At 35.4% G+C, this 18377-nt stretch overlaps 1 protein-coding gene across 1 annotated transcript in view; it reads right to left on the bottom strand.

Annotated features, from left to right (window-relative positions):
• clstn2a (calsyntenin 2a) overlaps window positions 1-18377 on the bottom strand; it is a 221289-nt gene that overhangs the window by 48442 nt on the left and 154470 nt on the right. The window contains exons 4-6 of the mRNA XM_082173501.1: window positions 17776-17984; window positions 10010-10159; window positions 2232-2417 (exon numbers count right to left, since the gene is read on the bottom strand). Of these exons, the coding sequence (XP_082029627.1) occupies window positions 2232-2417; window positions 10010-10159; window positions 17776-17984 (545 nt within the window). The remainder of the gene's footprint in view (window positions 1-2231; window positions 2418-10009; window positions 10160-17775; window positions 17985-18377) is intronic.

The following is an 18377-nucleotide window of genomic DNA, read 5'->3' as shown; positions in this document are numbered from 1 at the left end:
TCTCTGCGTGTTTTATTTGGGAGTACAGGAGGATATTGAATCTTTTTTCCTCACTCAGGGGTGACAGGACGGCCAGCACAGAGGGACAGAATGAGCGATGAGCCTCGCCGATGTCAGAGCAGCGTGTTCTCATTCCACAGCTCCACATCACTCACTTTGCCACAGGCCCAAAGAGAGACAGAAACGAGAGAGAATATGGCAGCGCCGCTGCTTTTAAGCTATGCAGTATTTATTTCAGCCAATCGATATTGGACGATAAATTCACCGCCAGTCTCCAAGTGAGCATCTGAGCTCTTCTGAGAAGATCCATTTCCAGAAATACCGTAAAGGTACAAGTCAATGAGATTTCATTACGCAAGCAATGTCTAGCACTACATGAGTCTCAGTGGCGGCTCATGTTATCAAATGTCCAGTCAAGAATAAACAGAAAATGTCTGTGTTTCAAGGTTGCACTAATGATTACAAACTGGGACTTTGTAATCCCCATAATGCATATATTTATCTAAATGATTTGGATGTGCTTTAAAAAAATATATATATATATATATTGGGTTGGCAGATTTGTTGTCTATTTCAGAAACACTTCAAAAGTATGCCTATTTTCAAACAATAAACACTTATTTTCGTTAACTGTACAGAGTGCTTGTGCAAAAGCAACTGCCACCAACAGGGGACTGAGAGAGAGCCAAGACAGTAAAAAGATCAACACACTTAATGCTTCACAAATCAGTGCCAGAACGGTTTTGACTTCATGATATATCAGCCTCAAAGAGTCTTTCATCAGATTAAAATGGCTGATTTACTGAGGTACGTGAAAATTGTTTTATGACCCATTTACAAGTGTGTTGGAGATGCAATATAAGGAATAAAATCTTGAGATATGGTTAGGTGAATTGTAGGGATAAACAGGGATAAAATTCTCCCCATACTAATGATAATTATTTTCGTTTTATGACTCATAACTGATAAATGACCAATATTAAAATTCTACACTGTTCTGTCTAAATAAATTAACTCTTTCCCCGCCATTGACAGAATTTTCTGTAATTTATAAGACGCTTCCCCGTCATTGACGGAGTTTGGCTTTCTGTGTTTTCACTGTTAGCTATTAGGCATATTATGAAAGAGTGCAGAATGTCCAGATCAAAAGACATGTGAAACAAGTGAATTATCAACACGAAAAAACGCAATCATCAACATTAAACAACATATATAATCAAAACTGCCCAATGTTTCCTAATGAAATGTCGACCCACAACGAGCTATATAGGACTGTAAAACTTTGGGGGTTTTGATGGACTCGATCTACTCCATCTATGTTTTGATTGTCGTTCTGAATCTAATCCAGACATAGTCTTTGACAAAAACATGATTTTCTCAGCTTTTTGCACAAAATGTTGACGGAATAAGACGGTTTTATTTGTTTAAAAGCAGAGGGTCTGTTCTGTCTCATATATTTCTTGATATATTGCATGTTCAGATATTGAGATGTGTGTTCAGATGTGTGTGGATATGTGTATTATAACTGTAATGTGTATGTGTGTATGTGTATTTTATATATGTACATATACATATTTATGTGTGTATATATATGTGTATGTGCATGTGTATGTGTATAGTCATTATTTGTAATGTATATGTATAGATATCTATAAAATAAACTCAAAATGAACTTCAATCAATCAATCATATTCAAACAACAAAATATTCTAGGGGCCATTCAACTTTTGTGAAAATGATCAAAGAAGCTGGCACTGGCTGGCAACTTTTTTCAAAAATGCTGGCAGGGAAAGAGTTAATAAATAAAACATTAAAAACTAAAATCAAATCAATTGTTTTGAAAACTACAAATGAATTTGGGCATCAAAATTGCAATCTACAGTATGACCATATTCATGCTGTGATTTGCTAAATTTAAATTGAACAATGTTATTAAATTATTCATGCTTTCAAAGATTAATTTAGTTGATGGCAATGGTAATTAAAAATGTAAAAATAAGGGAAATGTGCACGCACAATTAAATATTCATTATCCACTGTTACATGTTCAATATGAAACAAATTATACAACCTATAATACTGTGCATCCCTATTTCCTTGTGAATTATTTTAAGCAGTCCTGTAGCAAATGTTAAAGTTTGTGAATTGTATTAAACTCATTAAGCTCATCAACCCAAGTCGAGACAGTTCTGGACTGACTGGTATATGATTTGTGCTGAAGTTGATCTTACCACAGAGCTTCTGAAGAGACTTCTCAGAATATGTCTCTCTGTCACAGCCCTTTCCAATATGGCTGGTCTGTAGCTCCACCATGGCTCTCACTGAAGATAAAGGGCCCTCACAGGTCTCCAGGTGCATCTTGGGAAAGAGCTGCCTGCTGCCTGTTCCAGGTTCATAATCCACACGCTTGTTCCAACCTGTGAGGAAAACACATGTTAGACAAAATCGGTGTAACTATAAATATAAATATTATATGCAAATGCTAATGGGTGGTTTTCTACAGGTACTATAGACCTCCTTGATTCAAACAGCCCATAATTAGGCTAATAAACCATATTATATATTTATATATATTTATGGATTTTTAAACTACATTATTTGGTTAATTATTTACTGCTTAGTAATAATAACAATAATAACAATTAGTAGTAGTAGTAGTAGTAGTAGTAGTACAAAAAACAACACAAATAATTTTAAATACTCAATATTGAACTTGTTGTTTTCTGTTCCCACATTTATTATTAATTACACAATGTAATTAACATCACATTAATTCACATCATGTTTAATTCACATTAAGTTAAAACCACTGAGAGACACAATCTATTTGCTTTCATATCAGTTCTACTGTCGCTACAGCATCTGTGGTCGTCACATATCAGATTTGTACATCTGAGCAGAATCCTTTTTTATCTTTCAGTGCAAACATGGAGAGGTAAAACCAATTGTGATGAAAGCAATGGTTAAAAGCAAACAGTAAGGTCAAAGGAAAAAAGGAATCTATGATGAATTATTTTCTTTCTTTGACATGTTTTCCTCCTGGTCAAGGCTAACATGTCACTATGTGCTTTAATATGTGTTCATGCATGTTACATTACTCTGTCTTAAGCTTTTTATAAAACATGAAGCTCAAGAGTAAGAATAGCCAAAAAGATAAAACATCTCACTCTTCTTAGCTGGCCTTTATGGACTCTCTCTGTATAATTCAGAGAACCAAGTGCTTTGTATTCACCTCAGCTGAGAGATATTCCCTCAGCCCGTTTCCCTAACTGAATATCTTATTACATTATTCATTGGCATTACTGTGGATAAAATGGAGCGACAGTACAGTACCACAGGTCTCAGTCTCTACCTCCTTTTGAAAAAAAAAAGGTCTTAAAAAAGTTCCTCATGAATATCTGAGGCAGCCGTTCCGCCCCAGATAAGCGGAGCAGAAAGGTTTTATAGCTCAACCAAACAAACTTTTATGAAAAGTTTTGTGAAAACAACTAAAGAAAATCTAAAACACTGGGTCTGCTTTTATTCCAACATCTCAAGGGAAGCATGTGCAACAGGACTACGGAACACAGCGCTTTCTGAAGCACGGAATCAAAACAATGTTGTGTGTGCGCTGCGTAATGACTCATCTACTCCCTGGAGAGTGAATAATTCCCTTGATTATCCAAACACACCAAAGCCAGAGGCCAGACTCAATCTGTTCAATAGAAAGACCATTTCGGGACCTCGGGGTGAGGATTAACATTAACTGCGGCATTAAACATTCATTGCTTATTCACAAATGCCACAGACACCAAAAAGTCGTGGCAGAACAGCGGAGGGACTAATAATACCAATGGATTGCTGGATAAAAAAAAAAAAAAAAGACTGGGATTCCCAGCGAAGCATGGAAAAATAATAGGGTTGGTGGGGGATGACATGGTGCAGAAAAGGGATACATGAGAGGTGGACAGGAAATGATTTGGCCAGGAAACTCACCTCATTTCTATCACAGTGTTTTCCCCATTAAACTGCCTTGAGATGTTCACGGATGACTGTAATGCTAATTATGTGACTGAAAGTGGTGCATTTGTAAATTTATGGGGTTCTTTTAATTTTATGTTTGTGTTTTTTTAAATCTAATCGGAGAGTGTAGTGGAGTGTCACAGGAAACTATTAGAGAGTGGAAAAGTGGAAAAAGATCAGGATATGATTCAACCCTTCTCACTGATAAAAATGATTTTGTGGTCAAGTAAATACTACAGAAAAAAACAATGTAATTTACATGAAAAAGTTAGTTCAGGCAAGAATAAAAAAAAAGTAAATTCTATATTAGTACTCAATTCAAGAGTGTAGAAATGAAAGCGTAAATATCAACGTTACAAATTTTCTGATACTGGTGTTCCCATCATGCACTGGGCCATGAATAATTAATGATGTTGATTTTTCACTGTTTCTCAGCTGTATTTACACTGTTTCATCATTGCTTTTGTTGTTAGGATTAGTAACTTGCCATTTTGTGACATTTGGAGTTTATTTTCCACTCAAAATGACACATTCAAACACAAAAACGATCCATCAAATGTTACCGTCATTGTGTATTGTACCTGTATCTACAATAACTACTGTAACTCTTTATTGTATTAATTACCAAGATGTTTCTAAGTAAAGCATATACTTTAAAAGTGTGGTTTAATTCAATGTTATATTGGTTGAGTGAAATGTATTGCAAAGGAAACTTCAACTAAATAGATATTACTCAACCTTTTACTAGCCAAGTTAAAATGGTAGTTTCACTGACAGTGACATCTGTTAGTTTTAAAAAGTGCAGGTCTGCATTTGAACCAAAGTTCTGTTTTTGACCATTTCAGAATGTGTCAAATAATTAATTAAACAATTTTAATTAAAACATGCTGTTGATGAAAATATGTTACAGGTTGACATTTTTGTTTTGCTATTTTCCACATTTTGCATCAGTAAATTAAATTGCCCTTCAAAAGCTTGGAAACGTTCTAGGCAAAGTGAGGCTTTGGACATTATCAGCATAAATCATCATCATTTTGTGATGACTTTGTACTGATAAGGAACAAAAAAGCTATAATATATATGAAGACCTCCGATGCAAAAGCCTCTAAAAGCCACCTCTGTCAAAAATGAGATAATAATATTGATATTGAGTGAATGCTCTCCGCACATATACGCTCATCAAATACTTTCACTTCAAACTCATTAAATACACATAATTCACACACACACACACACACATATATATATATATATTTATTTGTGATTAAATATTAATGACTATATAAATGTAACAGGTTTCCTTGGTTGTTAATTTACGCACCTATAAATTAATGAACCACCAAGGAAACTAACAATGACTATAGGAACTGAGGAAAAATGACTAAACCCGTTACACTTATATAGTCATTAATATTTAATCACAAATAAATGTATTATTTCTGATTAAATGCAAGTTTATTTAATGCATTTATGCCAAGAAATTATAAGGATTTATGCTGATAATGGAAAAATATAACATTTTATAAACTTTTGGAAGGGAATTGCATGTCATTTTAATCATACTAAAATCAATTAATATGACATGACAAAATATTGACAACATTTTAAAGTGAACATGAAGGTTATTCAAAACAAAACAACACAACATAAAATAGAAAAAAAAACGAAATAAAATACTTATCACAATCTAGATCATCTTTCTTTCTTTTTTGTTAACAACTGTTTATTGAGTTTTCTTTTTTAAAGTCAAGAAAAACAAAAATACAAAGCAAAAAGCAACTATACAAATCTAGAACCCACCCCATCCCACCCCTGGTAGACTTCACAATCTAGATCATCTTTCATCTTAGCAACTAGCACTTCCTCCGTCACTTAATTGACGATCAATTGAATCAAATGAATCAATTTCGGCATTACAGCTCAACACTACCAAAACTAAAGAGATGGTGGTTGACTTCCGGAGACCGAGGCCCCACCTGCAGCCTGTACTCATCGAAGGCGAGGTGGAGGTGGAGGTGGTCCAGACCTACAAATATCTAGTATCTATTTTACTCTCATTCAGTCAGTATTCACCTTATATTCCTAGTGGATAAAATGTCGATAAAATGTCCATGTCGATCCATAACATTTTTCCCTCAGAAAACGTCATGTACACTGCGTGTGCAAGTGTAGACCTGATTGGCAGTGCGAGTTTTCTATGGCTTCAGCACTAAATGAGAGATCTGTCACTCTCAGTGGATGGCTCAGCAAGATGGACGGAGATATGGAGAGATCAGTGTTGACAGACGGGATTTGACCAGAGACAAAGAGTGGCTTCCCATTTACACGCTTATGCAAGCGGGAAGCGTTACAACCAGAAATCCTCGCCCTTCACCTCCGCGGTGCCTGTCATGATCGTCACTGAGTCCTCACTTCCACCTCACTTATTATGAATCAAACAGAGAACACAAGCCATGCAATCTCTCAGCCAATGACTGCTTATTCTCTGGGCGTAGGAGCCTGTCAGCGACTGTCAACTCATCTTAAGGCCCTATCATGCTTTAGATGCCTTCACCTGAGAAACAATACTGACCCTGGGACAAACGAGGAGTGCTTGAGGAGAGAGAAAAAGAAAAAAAAAATGCTTTACCATGCCAATCAAACTACTTTAATCTGAGAAGTGTTCTTCCCGTTCAAAAGTTTGAGGTTGGTAAGAAACAAAAATGTTTTTGAAAGAAATCTCTTCTGCTCACCAAGGCTGGATTTTTTGGTTGTTGATCAAAATACAGTAAAAACAGTAAAAAAAAAAAAATAGGATTTATTGAATTTAAATAAATTGTTTAAAAAAAACAAAACAAATTGTTGAATATTAATAGAGAAGAAGTATTTAGTGTCAGTGTTACTAAAGTCAGATTACCTTAAATAACAATACTAAGTATGCTAATTGTAGGAATTCCAATTACATTTCTTTGTCTATTTTCTATAAACATGCTATAACTACTTTTAAAAAAGCTTTGTCAATATTGCAAATGTGAATAATCATGGCAATAAAGCATTGCTGACTCTAAAAACTGAATAGGTATGACAGGAATGATTTGAAAGTTCTTGTGAACACAAACTTTGTGGCTTTGTGCACGAGAAAACCGAATTACCCCGAGTCAAACAGACATGCTTGGTGAACTGTATCACTGCCAAAACCCCAACATGAAAACTGTATTGCAAAGGGTTGAGGATTTACAAGATTTGTGGCTAATACGCTCAAGTCTGACATTTTGGCTTGCTTAGACTAGAAGCTGCCCTTTCATGGAATAAGTCTCTTCTTGGCATAGAGAGAGGCGTTCCTCTCTCCAGGTAATAACTCATCTAAATCCATGTCACCTCACACCAAATTCTCTTTACAAACAGATAACAAACACACTTCCTAATTGGTTCAATCAGGATCCTGTTCTCAGAACGGTTTCCCACTTTCTGTGCTGTCACCTTGACAAGTGTGAGGAAAGGAAGATGTGACGAGATGTGTGACAGCTGGGATTAAAGTTTGAATGGCAAAATTGTCTCCAATTAAAAAACTTGAGAATTTTGTAAGAGAGACCGATCTTTGTCTTAAAGGGATAGTCCACAAAAAAAAAAAAAAAAAAAAAAAAAAATACAATTCTAGGATCATTTTCTCACTCTCAAGCCCTGATTTTCATTTGATAGAACAAAATGGGAAAATAATATTATTCATGCTGCTTTTTCCATACAATGATAAATAATGAATACATTTAAATACATTTAAATAAATTTACATTTATACATAAACACATATACAAACTCACACACACACACTGTACATACTTTATGGCAGAGTCAAAATTCCTTAATTTCTTCGTTTGTGTTTTGTAGGATAAAAATAGCCATACAGGTTCGGAATGACATTAGGTTGGGTAAATAATGAGTAAAAAAAAAAAAAATTGATGTGTATTTTAAAATATCCCTTTAATGAAAAGTCTTGAATTATTTAACATCTGACACTGTAGCTACTGAATGTTTGACAAAGTTTGACTTTTGTCTGGACTGAATTAGTTACATTGTTTCCTTTATCAGAAGGACTTGGGTTTGACTGACTCCTCCTGGCAGAAGAGAGAAAGAAATCCCCCATCTTTTTTTATGCTCGAAACACAATTTTAGATGACAGTGATTAGGCGTCTGTCTCTTGAGCCCCTGACACCCGCTTCTTAATGGCTCAACTGATGCCTGCGAATTGAATTCATCTGCAGACATTTTCCATACCTCAATCGATGCGTGAAAGAAGGTAAACTGTGAAAAATGCTGCCTCGTCCTTTTCTCCGATGTAATGATGTTGAATTCTCTGCCCGCTGACTGTTTAGAACAAATCCATTACCACAGCATATGTAAAATGTATTGTCTTTTTTGTCGTGTAGGCATTAGATATTAAAGCAATAATGGGTTCTTTCCGAGAGGTCAGTGTGAGTGTCTGTGGACAAACTGTAGGCTGAAGCTGCTGTGCAGTCCCTGTGGGAAGAAGGACTCCGCGGATATCGATCTGTCTAGTTAAGACCACTAACAGTGTATGCCACAGACGAGAGGAGAACAGAACAAGGGATCACAGAGGTCAGTGAGAACAGACTACTCCGCTGAGTCACAAAACTGACCATTTTGTGGATGGAGGATGAGGGAGGATATAAGGCAGAGACAGAAAGTCGAGTCTGCAATTTAAGTCATTACCTCACAGAAAATCTTAACATCCACCTAAATTCTTTTTAGCATGTTCATGAGAGAAGCAGTGATGTCCGATATTTGAACAAATCAGTGGTCAAATCTTTTACATGAATCAGGTCAACACTCTTTAAAATCAATTTATTGTGACTTTAAAGGATAGTTCACTCACAACTTAAATTCAGTGGGGTCCGATATTTTGGACCCCATTGACTTTTATTGTCTGGACATTCAAAATATCTCCTTTTGCGTTCTGTAGATGAAGAACATACAGGTTTGGAATGACATGAGGGTGAATAAATGATGATAGAATTTAAATGTTTGGGTGAACTTTAAGTCAAAATCACTAAATAAAAAAAGGCATAGTTGTGAATCCACAGGGACTTAAAATAAGAGAGAGTTTTTATCTTAATATCAAGACACTATTTAAATTAAAATGACTATTACTCTTTCTTCCTGCAATAATTTGTAGCCATTTACTCCTGTATTCCACAAGTGACACTTTTTCTTAAAAATATAAATGCAATTATTTGATTTCCAAAAGACCTTCAGCATATCGAAAACTATTTCTAAAGGTTATTTGAGATATTTGCGACAAAAGATAAAGACTTTACTTAGATGTGGCCTTGAAAGACCTAGAATTTTTCTAGAATTCCCATTCATCTCAATGGTAGTTAATCAAAATAATAATAATAATAAATAATAATAATACAAAAATAATAATGATAATAATAATAATGGACTCACATATCTTTTTGAGCCAGTTGCATGAGTTGACTAACTACCATTGAGATGAATGGGAATTCTAGAAAAAGCTTTCACCAGGTATTATTGACTTTCTTATTCTTTGGTCTTTCAATGCCACATATAAGTAAAGTCTTTATCTTTAGTTGCAAATATCTCAAATGCACTCTAATTTTTAGTCTCTGTCGATTCACAACTCCTTTTTTTTATAGTGATTTTGACTTAAAGTTCACCCAAACATTTAAATTCTATCATCATTTATTCACCCTCATGTCATTCCAAACCTGTATGTTCTTCATCTACAGAACGCAAAAGGGGATATTTTGAATGTCCAGACAATTCCAGACAATTTCTTTAATTAAAAATAATAGTAATATTATTAATAATAATAATGGACCCATAGAACTTTTTGAGCTAGCTGCATGAGTCATTAGCAGTGTCAATACCAAAACATTAGCTGTTCATGAAAAAATTGATCAGGATACACAGCTAATTTGAATGGCGTAAGGAACAGGGCAACAGTGAAAGTTGACATAACAATGTTTGGTTAGTAGTATCTACTGACCTTGCCAGCCAGGCTTGCACACTGGTTTGACGTCAATGTGAACCGGAACGCTTTCCATCGCCCTTTTCTGACCACAATCGTAAGCAGTCACCATGATTTTGTAGTGCTGCTGTTTGTCATAGCTCAGTCGCTCCGTGTTCCTGATGTTGCCTGGAGAGAGACAAAAGAAAAAGAAAAAAAGAGAGAGAAAAACAAGCTCATGATATGTGAGATAAATAAAACTTAAGAGAGCCATTTGTAATTGTTGCAGCTGCCAGACAGAGATACTACAACAACATATGATTTTAAACAATAATTAAGCTCCCATACAATGGCTCTGGCCAAATGTTTTCAATCACAAAAGTAATTTCAACAGTGTAAGTGTCCATGTTTCAGCAATTATGGATTATATCTGCAAGACTGTTTCCAGTGCTGCTAATTAGAATAAAGACAATTACGTCTAATCTCCATATTTTGCATTTCACAAGGCTTTATAATGGTTTATTATCTGCATTCATTCATAGCAAATAAAATAACGTAAGTGGGACATATGGTTAACAAAATAACAAATGATGACTTCATACTTTGAATTTACTCCGAACACAGAGCTCAGCAGTAACCACCTTCCATTCTTCCATGGAGAAAACAAATGAATGGATGTATTTCAAAAAGTTATCCCCATTCTCAACAAAATCCTTCTAACATTTTTTTAATGGATAGGCTACTCTATTCATTGCCTGATTAGAAGCAACTCGATTTACAGTGTACACCACCACTCAAAATTATGATTTAATTGTATATCACTGTTAGACATTAGGTGGTGCTGTTAAAGAACGGTTTTGTCAATCAAAAATCTTTTAATTACTTTTTGCCGGCATGGTTTGAAGATGGTCAGAGCCGATTTTGGTTCAAATTGAACCAACGGTCTAGGAGGAGTTCGAAAAAGTAGGGTTTCAATATAATTCCAAATGGCGTACAACAATGGTGACCAAATATAGCATTATTGCTATTGTTGTTCTTGGTATGACTCGAGGAATATATCAAGGCTGGGTTTCCCGAAACCTTCTTAACGCTACGTCGTTACGCCTTAAGCTGTACCTTATCGTTAATACGTGTCTCCCGAAACGTTCTTAGTTAAGTATACCTTCTGTAAGTCATACATTCGAAAGGTTGGTCTGGACCACTCTTAGCTTTACCTTATCACTGTTGCAGGTCTATATGAATATAATTCTGAAGTTTTAATACACCCAGACAGTGTTCAGTTAGGCTAATTCAAGTGTTTTCATGCAAAGAATAAAATTGTCATTACACTGATTGTTGTTAGAATTTTAATTATATTATTATATATAATAACATTTTATACATTTATTTTAATTAAAGAGCGCTTTTAAAGGCCAGTGAAAGCATAGGCTACTGTCAGTTAAGTCCTATTCGGACGCTAATATTGTTTATCATGGGCTCGTACGGTATTTTAAACATTTACAGGGGTAAGTCTGTGATTTTAGTGCCGTCCGAATCCATAATATCAGTGTTTTTTCTCACCCAACCCGCGTAAAAATCCCTGGCCAAATTAGTACCTACTGGTTTTTGACAAACAGGTCGTACGGTAATTTAATTGCCAAGCACCGTACGTGACGTACACTTTTATTACTGAAATGCTTGAAAGTATTTACAAGAACAATATTTCATCGCAGCTCCACCTCAGCGAACAAAAATGGGAAAGAGAAGAAAGCACATAAAAAATTGAAATGGTTATTATGGCAGCAATATATGATACAATTTTAAAATATGTAGGCAATGCTATATAGGCTATTATAGTTTGGATTATTTTTTATAATATCCCATGAGTCCTAATAAATGCAATTTCAACTATTTCTAAAGTGCTTTTTTATAAAGAACACCACTTTCTCACATAAACAGCACCTGCAAGAGAGAATAATTGATTCTCGAGCCATCGATATCAACCAATTCAGCACTATCGCCCCGGACAGCACCGGGTAACGTCGCACGTAAGAAGGTATATCTTAAGCGGCTTCCTAAGGTATAGTTCGGGGAACACGCCTAGAAATGGTATACCTTCAGTTAAGTTATACCTTAAGAGTCTTCGTAGCGCGCTAAGAGACAACGTTATCGGGAAACTCAGCCCAAGACTAGTCTCATTAAAATAGGCAAACTTAATCAAAAGCTATTAGCATTTTTTTAAATTTCATTAAAAAAAATATCAAAACATTTTGAGTACCTTCAGGGCATGGTCTTGATGTCCCATGCTGAGTTTCGTAGCAATACGCTAATGTGTTTGTAAAATATAGCATTTTACAACAAAATTCAAAATGGCCAATGCTCAAAATGGCTGATATGGGAAAATGCTGCACTGAATCAAAAGAGTTTTATGAATTTTGGCAAGAATATCCATTTTCATATCTCCTGACCAGTAGGTGGCACTGTGCCAACCCACTGCAAGTTGCCTCAGGTCAATTCTTGTGATGAAGTACCAGCCTCGCATCCACAGTGACATGCTCTTCATCAAATTTGTTCGCTTTGTTATTCAAGAACGGTTTGGTTTATCAAAAATATTTTAATAACTTTTTGCCAGCATGGTCTGAAGATGATCTAAGCGAATTTTGGTGAAAATCGGCGTTACAGAAAGTGACATGCATTCAAATCGGCTTGATCCAAGGAATCAAAGGGAAAAAGAAATTTGTTGCCCTTATGGTACAAACATTTTTAGCATAAACATGAGTGCAACTCCAAATATGTGGTTAATGATTAGACTGTACTCTATCACTATGTTAAATTTCATCATTTTCCCACAAGCCGTTCTATAACCTGCCATAGACTCAAGAATGGAAAGAGGAGGAAGAATAATAATAAAAACACTAACAGATACAATAGGTGCATGAGCAACTTCGGTGCTTGGCCCATAACAACGGTTTTCTATATTAATATATTTTAATATGTAATTTATTTCTGTGAAGCAAAGCTGAATTTTCAGCAGCCATTAATCCAGTCTTCAGTGTCACATGATAATTCAGAAATCATTCTAAGGCTCAAGAAACATTCCTTATGATCAACAATGTTGAAAAAGACTGTGCTGCTAAATATTTTTGTTAAAACCGTAATGGTTTCTTTGGCCAGAAAGAAGGGTTTATTTGATGTATACAAAGTTCAAAAGAACAGCATTTAATTGAAATAGAAATTTTTTTTGTCTTCACAGTCACTTTATCAATTTAATGCATCCTTGCTGAATAAAATTGGATTTAATTTATTTTTAATCACACTGACCCCAAACTTTTGTTAAGTATTTATTCTTAATCAAATATTAATGTTTTTAAAATATCATATCACACAATTTTACTGAAGATAAAAATGGTAAAATTAACTATTTTTTATTTGTGTTTTTAATTAGCTTATAGTGCTAACTAGTTTAAAAAAAAAAACTCTTAATCAGATTGAAATCTTTCAGTTATGTTTCAAATGAGGCATTTAGCAAGAGAGACACGCACAAACTATAGCGCTGCTGTACAGTAAACAACAAACCCGTTATTTATAAGCCTACTGGAAACTGGTTCTGCTTCTACTAAGTAAGATGCACTTTCATTCAATCAAGACATATGAAACCTAATCAATCATTACTGACCCGGACCTCTGTACAGAAACAATATACAGATCTGACATTGTTGTATGAGTCATTCTTTATCAGCTAAGAGCTAAAGGTACATTCTGACTTTCTAACCTCTGGCGGAAAGCCAGGCCATGCTCTAAAAGCTTTTTTAGTGATGAGTATTCTTCCTGGTTAACAGCTCAAGAGGTGCCAAAAAAAGTCAGCAAACCACAGACAGTACACTCGCAGAGCTCCAGGTTAAATAACCATAATGACATGGATCCTCTACCTGGTGCTTGTCATTTGAGTAATGAGCGCTTTTTGTAACAGGTCTGATGTGTATAATTTAGCATTTAGCTCCCATAGTTGCTATAGGCATCAGCAGGGTTGCTGTTAGGTGTATGGCGGCGAGTCCGAATGCACTCCGTGGTGACAGAGTTCAGATGAGGCTGAACTAGCAGCTAGTGATTTGATGCTCTCACACGTCCGTGGGCCTGTGGTTATTTTTACCTGCTGGCTGCATTTCAATGAGACCAGCCGTGCTGTCAAGGAGACAGCAATGAGGAATAGAGGTCAGTCGTTCTGGGCTCCCAGACCAAGTCTGCACCAATCCTCAGAGCCACAAAGCTAAAGTGTGTCTTGAAAACCCCTCAAAGCCTTATTCTTCAACAAACACCGGCATGTGGGAGGAAGCGGGAGGTGTGTGTGTGTGTGTTCAGTTGATAGAGCTGATTACAGCAGCTAATGTCAGGTCACGTGGCATGATTAAGAGTAGGGGAGTTTTAAAAGGAAGAGTTCTCCTCCAGTGAGTTATCAATGGGCCTCTGTCTGTGCTGCGCAGATAAAACCTGGAGTATGAAAACAGAAAATAAGACAAAGAGGGCAAGCAAACATGTGAGATCCTCAACTTGCCTGTGTTTCTGCAAGTGTAGCTCAAGCCAGGGGCATCGTGCACCTTTTTTTTAAGGGGCACCATTGTCTGTCCTTGCTCACTTGGTGGAGAGAGTGGGCAGGAAATTGTCATTCACTGATTGCCATTAAATGTAAAATTTGTATATGTTAATGACTCTTTTAATGAATGTATAAAATAAGATAAAAATCATAAAACATGCTAAATTGCTGCTGAACTTGGTAGACACGTAACTCATTATACATTTTGTTGAATGAAAAAGAGCAGAATAAATGGATACAGTAGGATACATTTACACACCCTACATTTATAAAGTAGGATACACATGAACATTCTGTTGAATAAAAAAAAGAGCAGCATAAATGGAAGGTCAGTAAACTGACTTTCTTCTGTGGAACAAAAAAAGATGATATTATGAATGTTTTCTCATTGTTTTATATACATACAATGAAAGTCAATAGATTTCAATGTTGTTTTGAAGCCCATCGACTTTCATAGTATGTGCAAAAACAGTTGAAACATTCTTAAAAACATTTTCTTTTGTGTAAAAAAAAAAAAAAAAAAGGTAATGTGGGTAGATGACAGAATTTCCAGTTAAAAGCAAATAATATGCTGCATGTACAATTAAATTGGACTGATTAAGACAATTTTGACAAGTGAATTCTGCCACAATGTTCCACACTTTTCTTTATCTACAATAAATCATGCACCATAATTATCAGACACTTTTTTTTGGTGAAAGTTGCATTCAAAATCTGAGGGGGCGTGTGCCTCAGTTTGAATAGGCATGACACTTGTGATTGAAACTTTAAGCATGCGCCTCAGCGTGTGTTTTAATTTTTGTTCTAACAGAATAAAAGCATAAAGAACAAAGAACACTAATTGAATGGCTTCAAGCTGAATTTTTGTGCTGCTGATGGTATAAATTACCATATCCGATATCCCTTTTTTCTTTTACATTTATTTCTCTTATTCCCACTTTCTCTCTTTTTCTGTTTTCTTTTTTAATATATTTTTTATTTATGTCTTTCTCTTGCTATTCATATCTATCGTCCTCCTTTTCTCTCATTGAATTCCATTCAAAAGTGATCAAATTAAAATGTCTGTGCCTCTGTCTCGTTTCTTTCGGACTGTCTGTCTCTGTGTCAATGCTAGGAATATTTTCCACTGATAGTTCTTGGGTGCACAAAAACAAGGGTTTCAAAATCTCACAGAAGATCTTTAGTGAATTACCACAAGTTGCATAATATTTCATACTGCCACCAACACATACCAACAACCTTAAATCCATTCTAACTAACATCATTAGTGCATGTTTCTATACTCAAACTATTCATCTTTCTCCTGATCTCATTTTCTTTGATTCTCTCCCTGCTCTTCCTTCTCCTCTCTCTGGACTGGAGAACACAATGCCAGTGGGCCTGTTGTATTTAATAACTCTCTCTGCCCTCTGATCCACAGTAAATAATGGAGCCAAAAGCCCTCAGAACAAAATCCACTCAGGCGGCCCATGCATCACTCAGCTCTCGCCTGGCACTAACCAAGCCCTGTCAATGCCAGTCGCACTACAGACGCTGGCAGGGCCCAAGGCGGCAAGAGGAAGTGGATGAGACAGGAGCTCTGAGTTCGACTTGAGCCCATGAAAGAGACCGCATCTCTTTTGCGACAGCTGACACCCCACAAGAGAACATGAGAAGGAGGCAGACAGCCAAAGCAGAGAGACGGCTATGTGATCTGTGGGCTAACGTCACTCCTGCACCTTAGAGTCGTTTCTGACGTGCCCGGATGTGTCAAAGATTGGAGCTCTGAGGGTCCAGCTGGCCACTGAGCCGTTTAATTCACTCATGCATCCGGCGATAAGCAAATAAGACATCAATTCTGCACCCGTGAAGGAGACAAATACAGAAAATGAAAGCTAAAACAAATCAAATTCAATCTTCTTCATCTAAGAGAGAAATCACAGGTGAAGTATGGAAGTGAGAAAATTATTTGGATGTCTTTATCACTTTTATACTCTTCATGTAATAGCAAAACAGTGAGAAAGACAAGTAGAAAATAGCCAGCCCAGCCACAACAGAAGTGGGGTGTAAATTGTACTTAGTTACTCGAGTAATATTTTGAGGAATTTGTGAATATATGTACTCTTCCTCGATAGCATTCTAAAGGAACAAAAACAAACATACGTTTTACTTCTTAGTCTTTACTTAGAAGGTAACAAATTATATACTGTGTATTCCTAGACCTAAAGTTTGGTTAAACTATTAAAATAAAGCAATAATGTTATAACCACTGTTGATGATGGGGACATTTTATCAACACTCACAATGCAAAAGAAAAGGACCTGTTAATGAGCTATTAATAAGTCTTTCTTACTACACCAGTAAAAAAGCTGCCAGATCAGTATAACCCAAAAAATAAAAATCCCAAAGATACAGTCTCTGAAAACAAGTCTAAATCTCATATGAAGTGCTGCTTATCAAATAAACGTATATAATGTTGTTTTATATTTGAACTTAGAATTAAAAGTATATAATAATTCTTTAGAACAGGATTTTTTTAAGTGTAGTTAAATATAAATTAATTAAAATTTAGGACAGACATTCAAAAGTATGATTTTAATTTATTTATTTTTTTAAATAAGTATCTTATTCTCACCAAGGCTGCATTTATATGATCACAAATACAGTAAATGTTGTCCAATATTATTACAATTTAAAATGTAATATATTTTATATATATATTTTATATATCTATTTGAATATATTTTAAAATGTAATTCATTTCTTTGATAGATTTTTTTTTTAATTTTAAGCCATTACTCCAGTCTTCAGTGTCACATGATCCTTCAGAAATCATTCTAATATGTGGATTTGGAGCTCAATAAACACTACTTATTATTACCAATGTTGAAAACTTAATTAATTTTGTGTTTAATATTTTTGTGGAAAATGATACATTTTCTTCAGCATTCTTAGTATTGCTTAGTATGCTTTTGAAATAGAAAGTTCAAAATAAATCCTTTATTGAAAAGTATTAATTCCTTAAAAATTAATAACTGGCATAAAATAAGTGAAAATAATAAAAGGCCTCTACCAAATTCTACCAAAGCATTTAGTGAGGTTAGCAGTAATATTCAATTTCTTTAAAAGGTTTAATTAAGGGCAAATTTCAAGTATTTCTGGCAGAATACTTCTGCTTTACACAGTATGCATACTTTACAGTATGATTTCTGTGTACTTTTTACACTTTTCACACATTTCTATATCTAAGACTTACCATTTCGATCAATAGCAAAAGGTGTCTCCTGTGTAACAATCTCATAGTTGCAGATTTGGCTGTACTGTGGAGAGCAGTCCTGATCCCAGGCCTCCACCTGCAGGATGCTGTCACAGATCTTGCCCTCGGTTACAGTGGCACGATACAGCGGCTCCCTGAACACCGGGGAGAACTCATTTACATCATCCACCTGGATATGAACCACAGCCCTGCAATAGAAACAGAGAACAACTAATCAGGGTGAGGAACAGAAGAGGTGTTACTGATATAACACCTCCAAATTGTGCAAGTAAATTGTGAATAACTTTACGCTTTAAAGAAATGAACAAAGGCAGATTTAAATTATTCTCTAAAAACTGTACTGAGACCAGACTGATTATTTTAATTGAATATGTACATGTCTTTGGTTTATATAATCTAATTTTAAGTATTTTAAACATGTTTACTTGATAACAATAGTATTGTGTCGTGCAGTAGGTAGAATAGATGGCTTGATTAGCAGTTTCACCAAAACAAAATTACTCAAACATTAAGCTGTTGTTTATCAAACTGCATTCTGCACACACCGACACGAACGCAGATGAAGCTAGGCCTGCAATATG

The sequence above is a fragment of the Leuciscus leuciscus genome (assembly GCF_965113295.1).
Source record: "Leuciscus leuciscus genome assembly, chromosome: 6".
NCBI lineage: Eukaryota > Metazoa > Chordata > Actinopteri > Cypriniformes > Leuciscidae > Leuciscus > Leuciscus leuciscus.
This window is presented reverse-complemented; position numbering and strand designations above follow the sequence as displayed.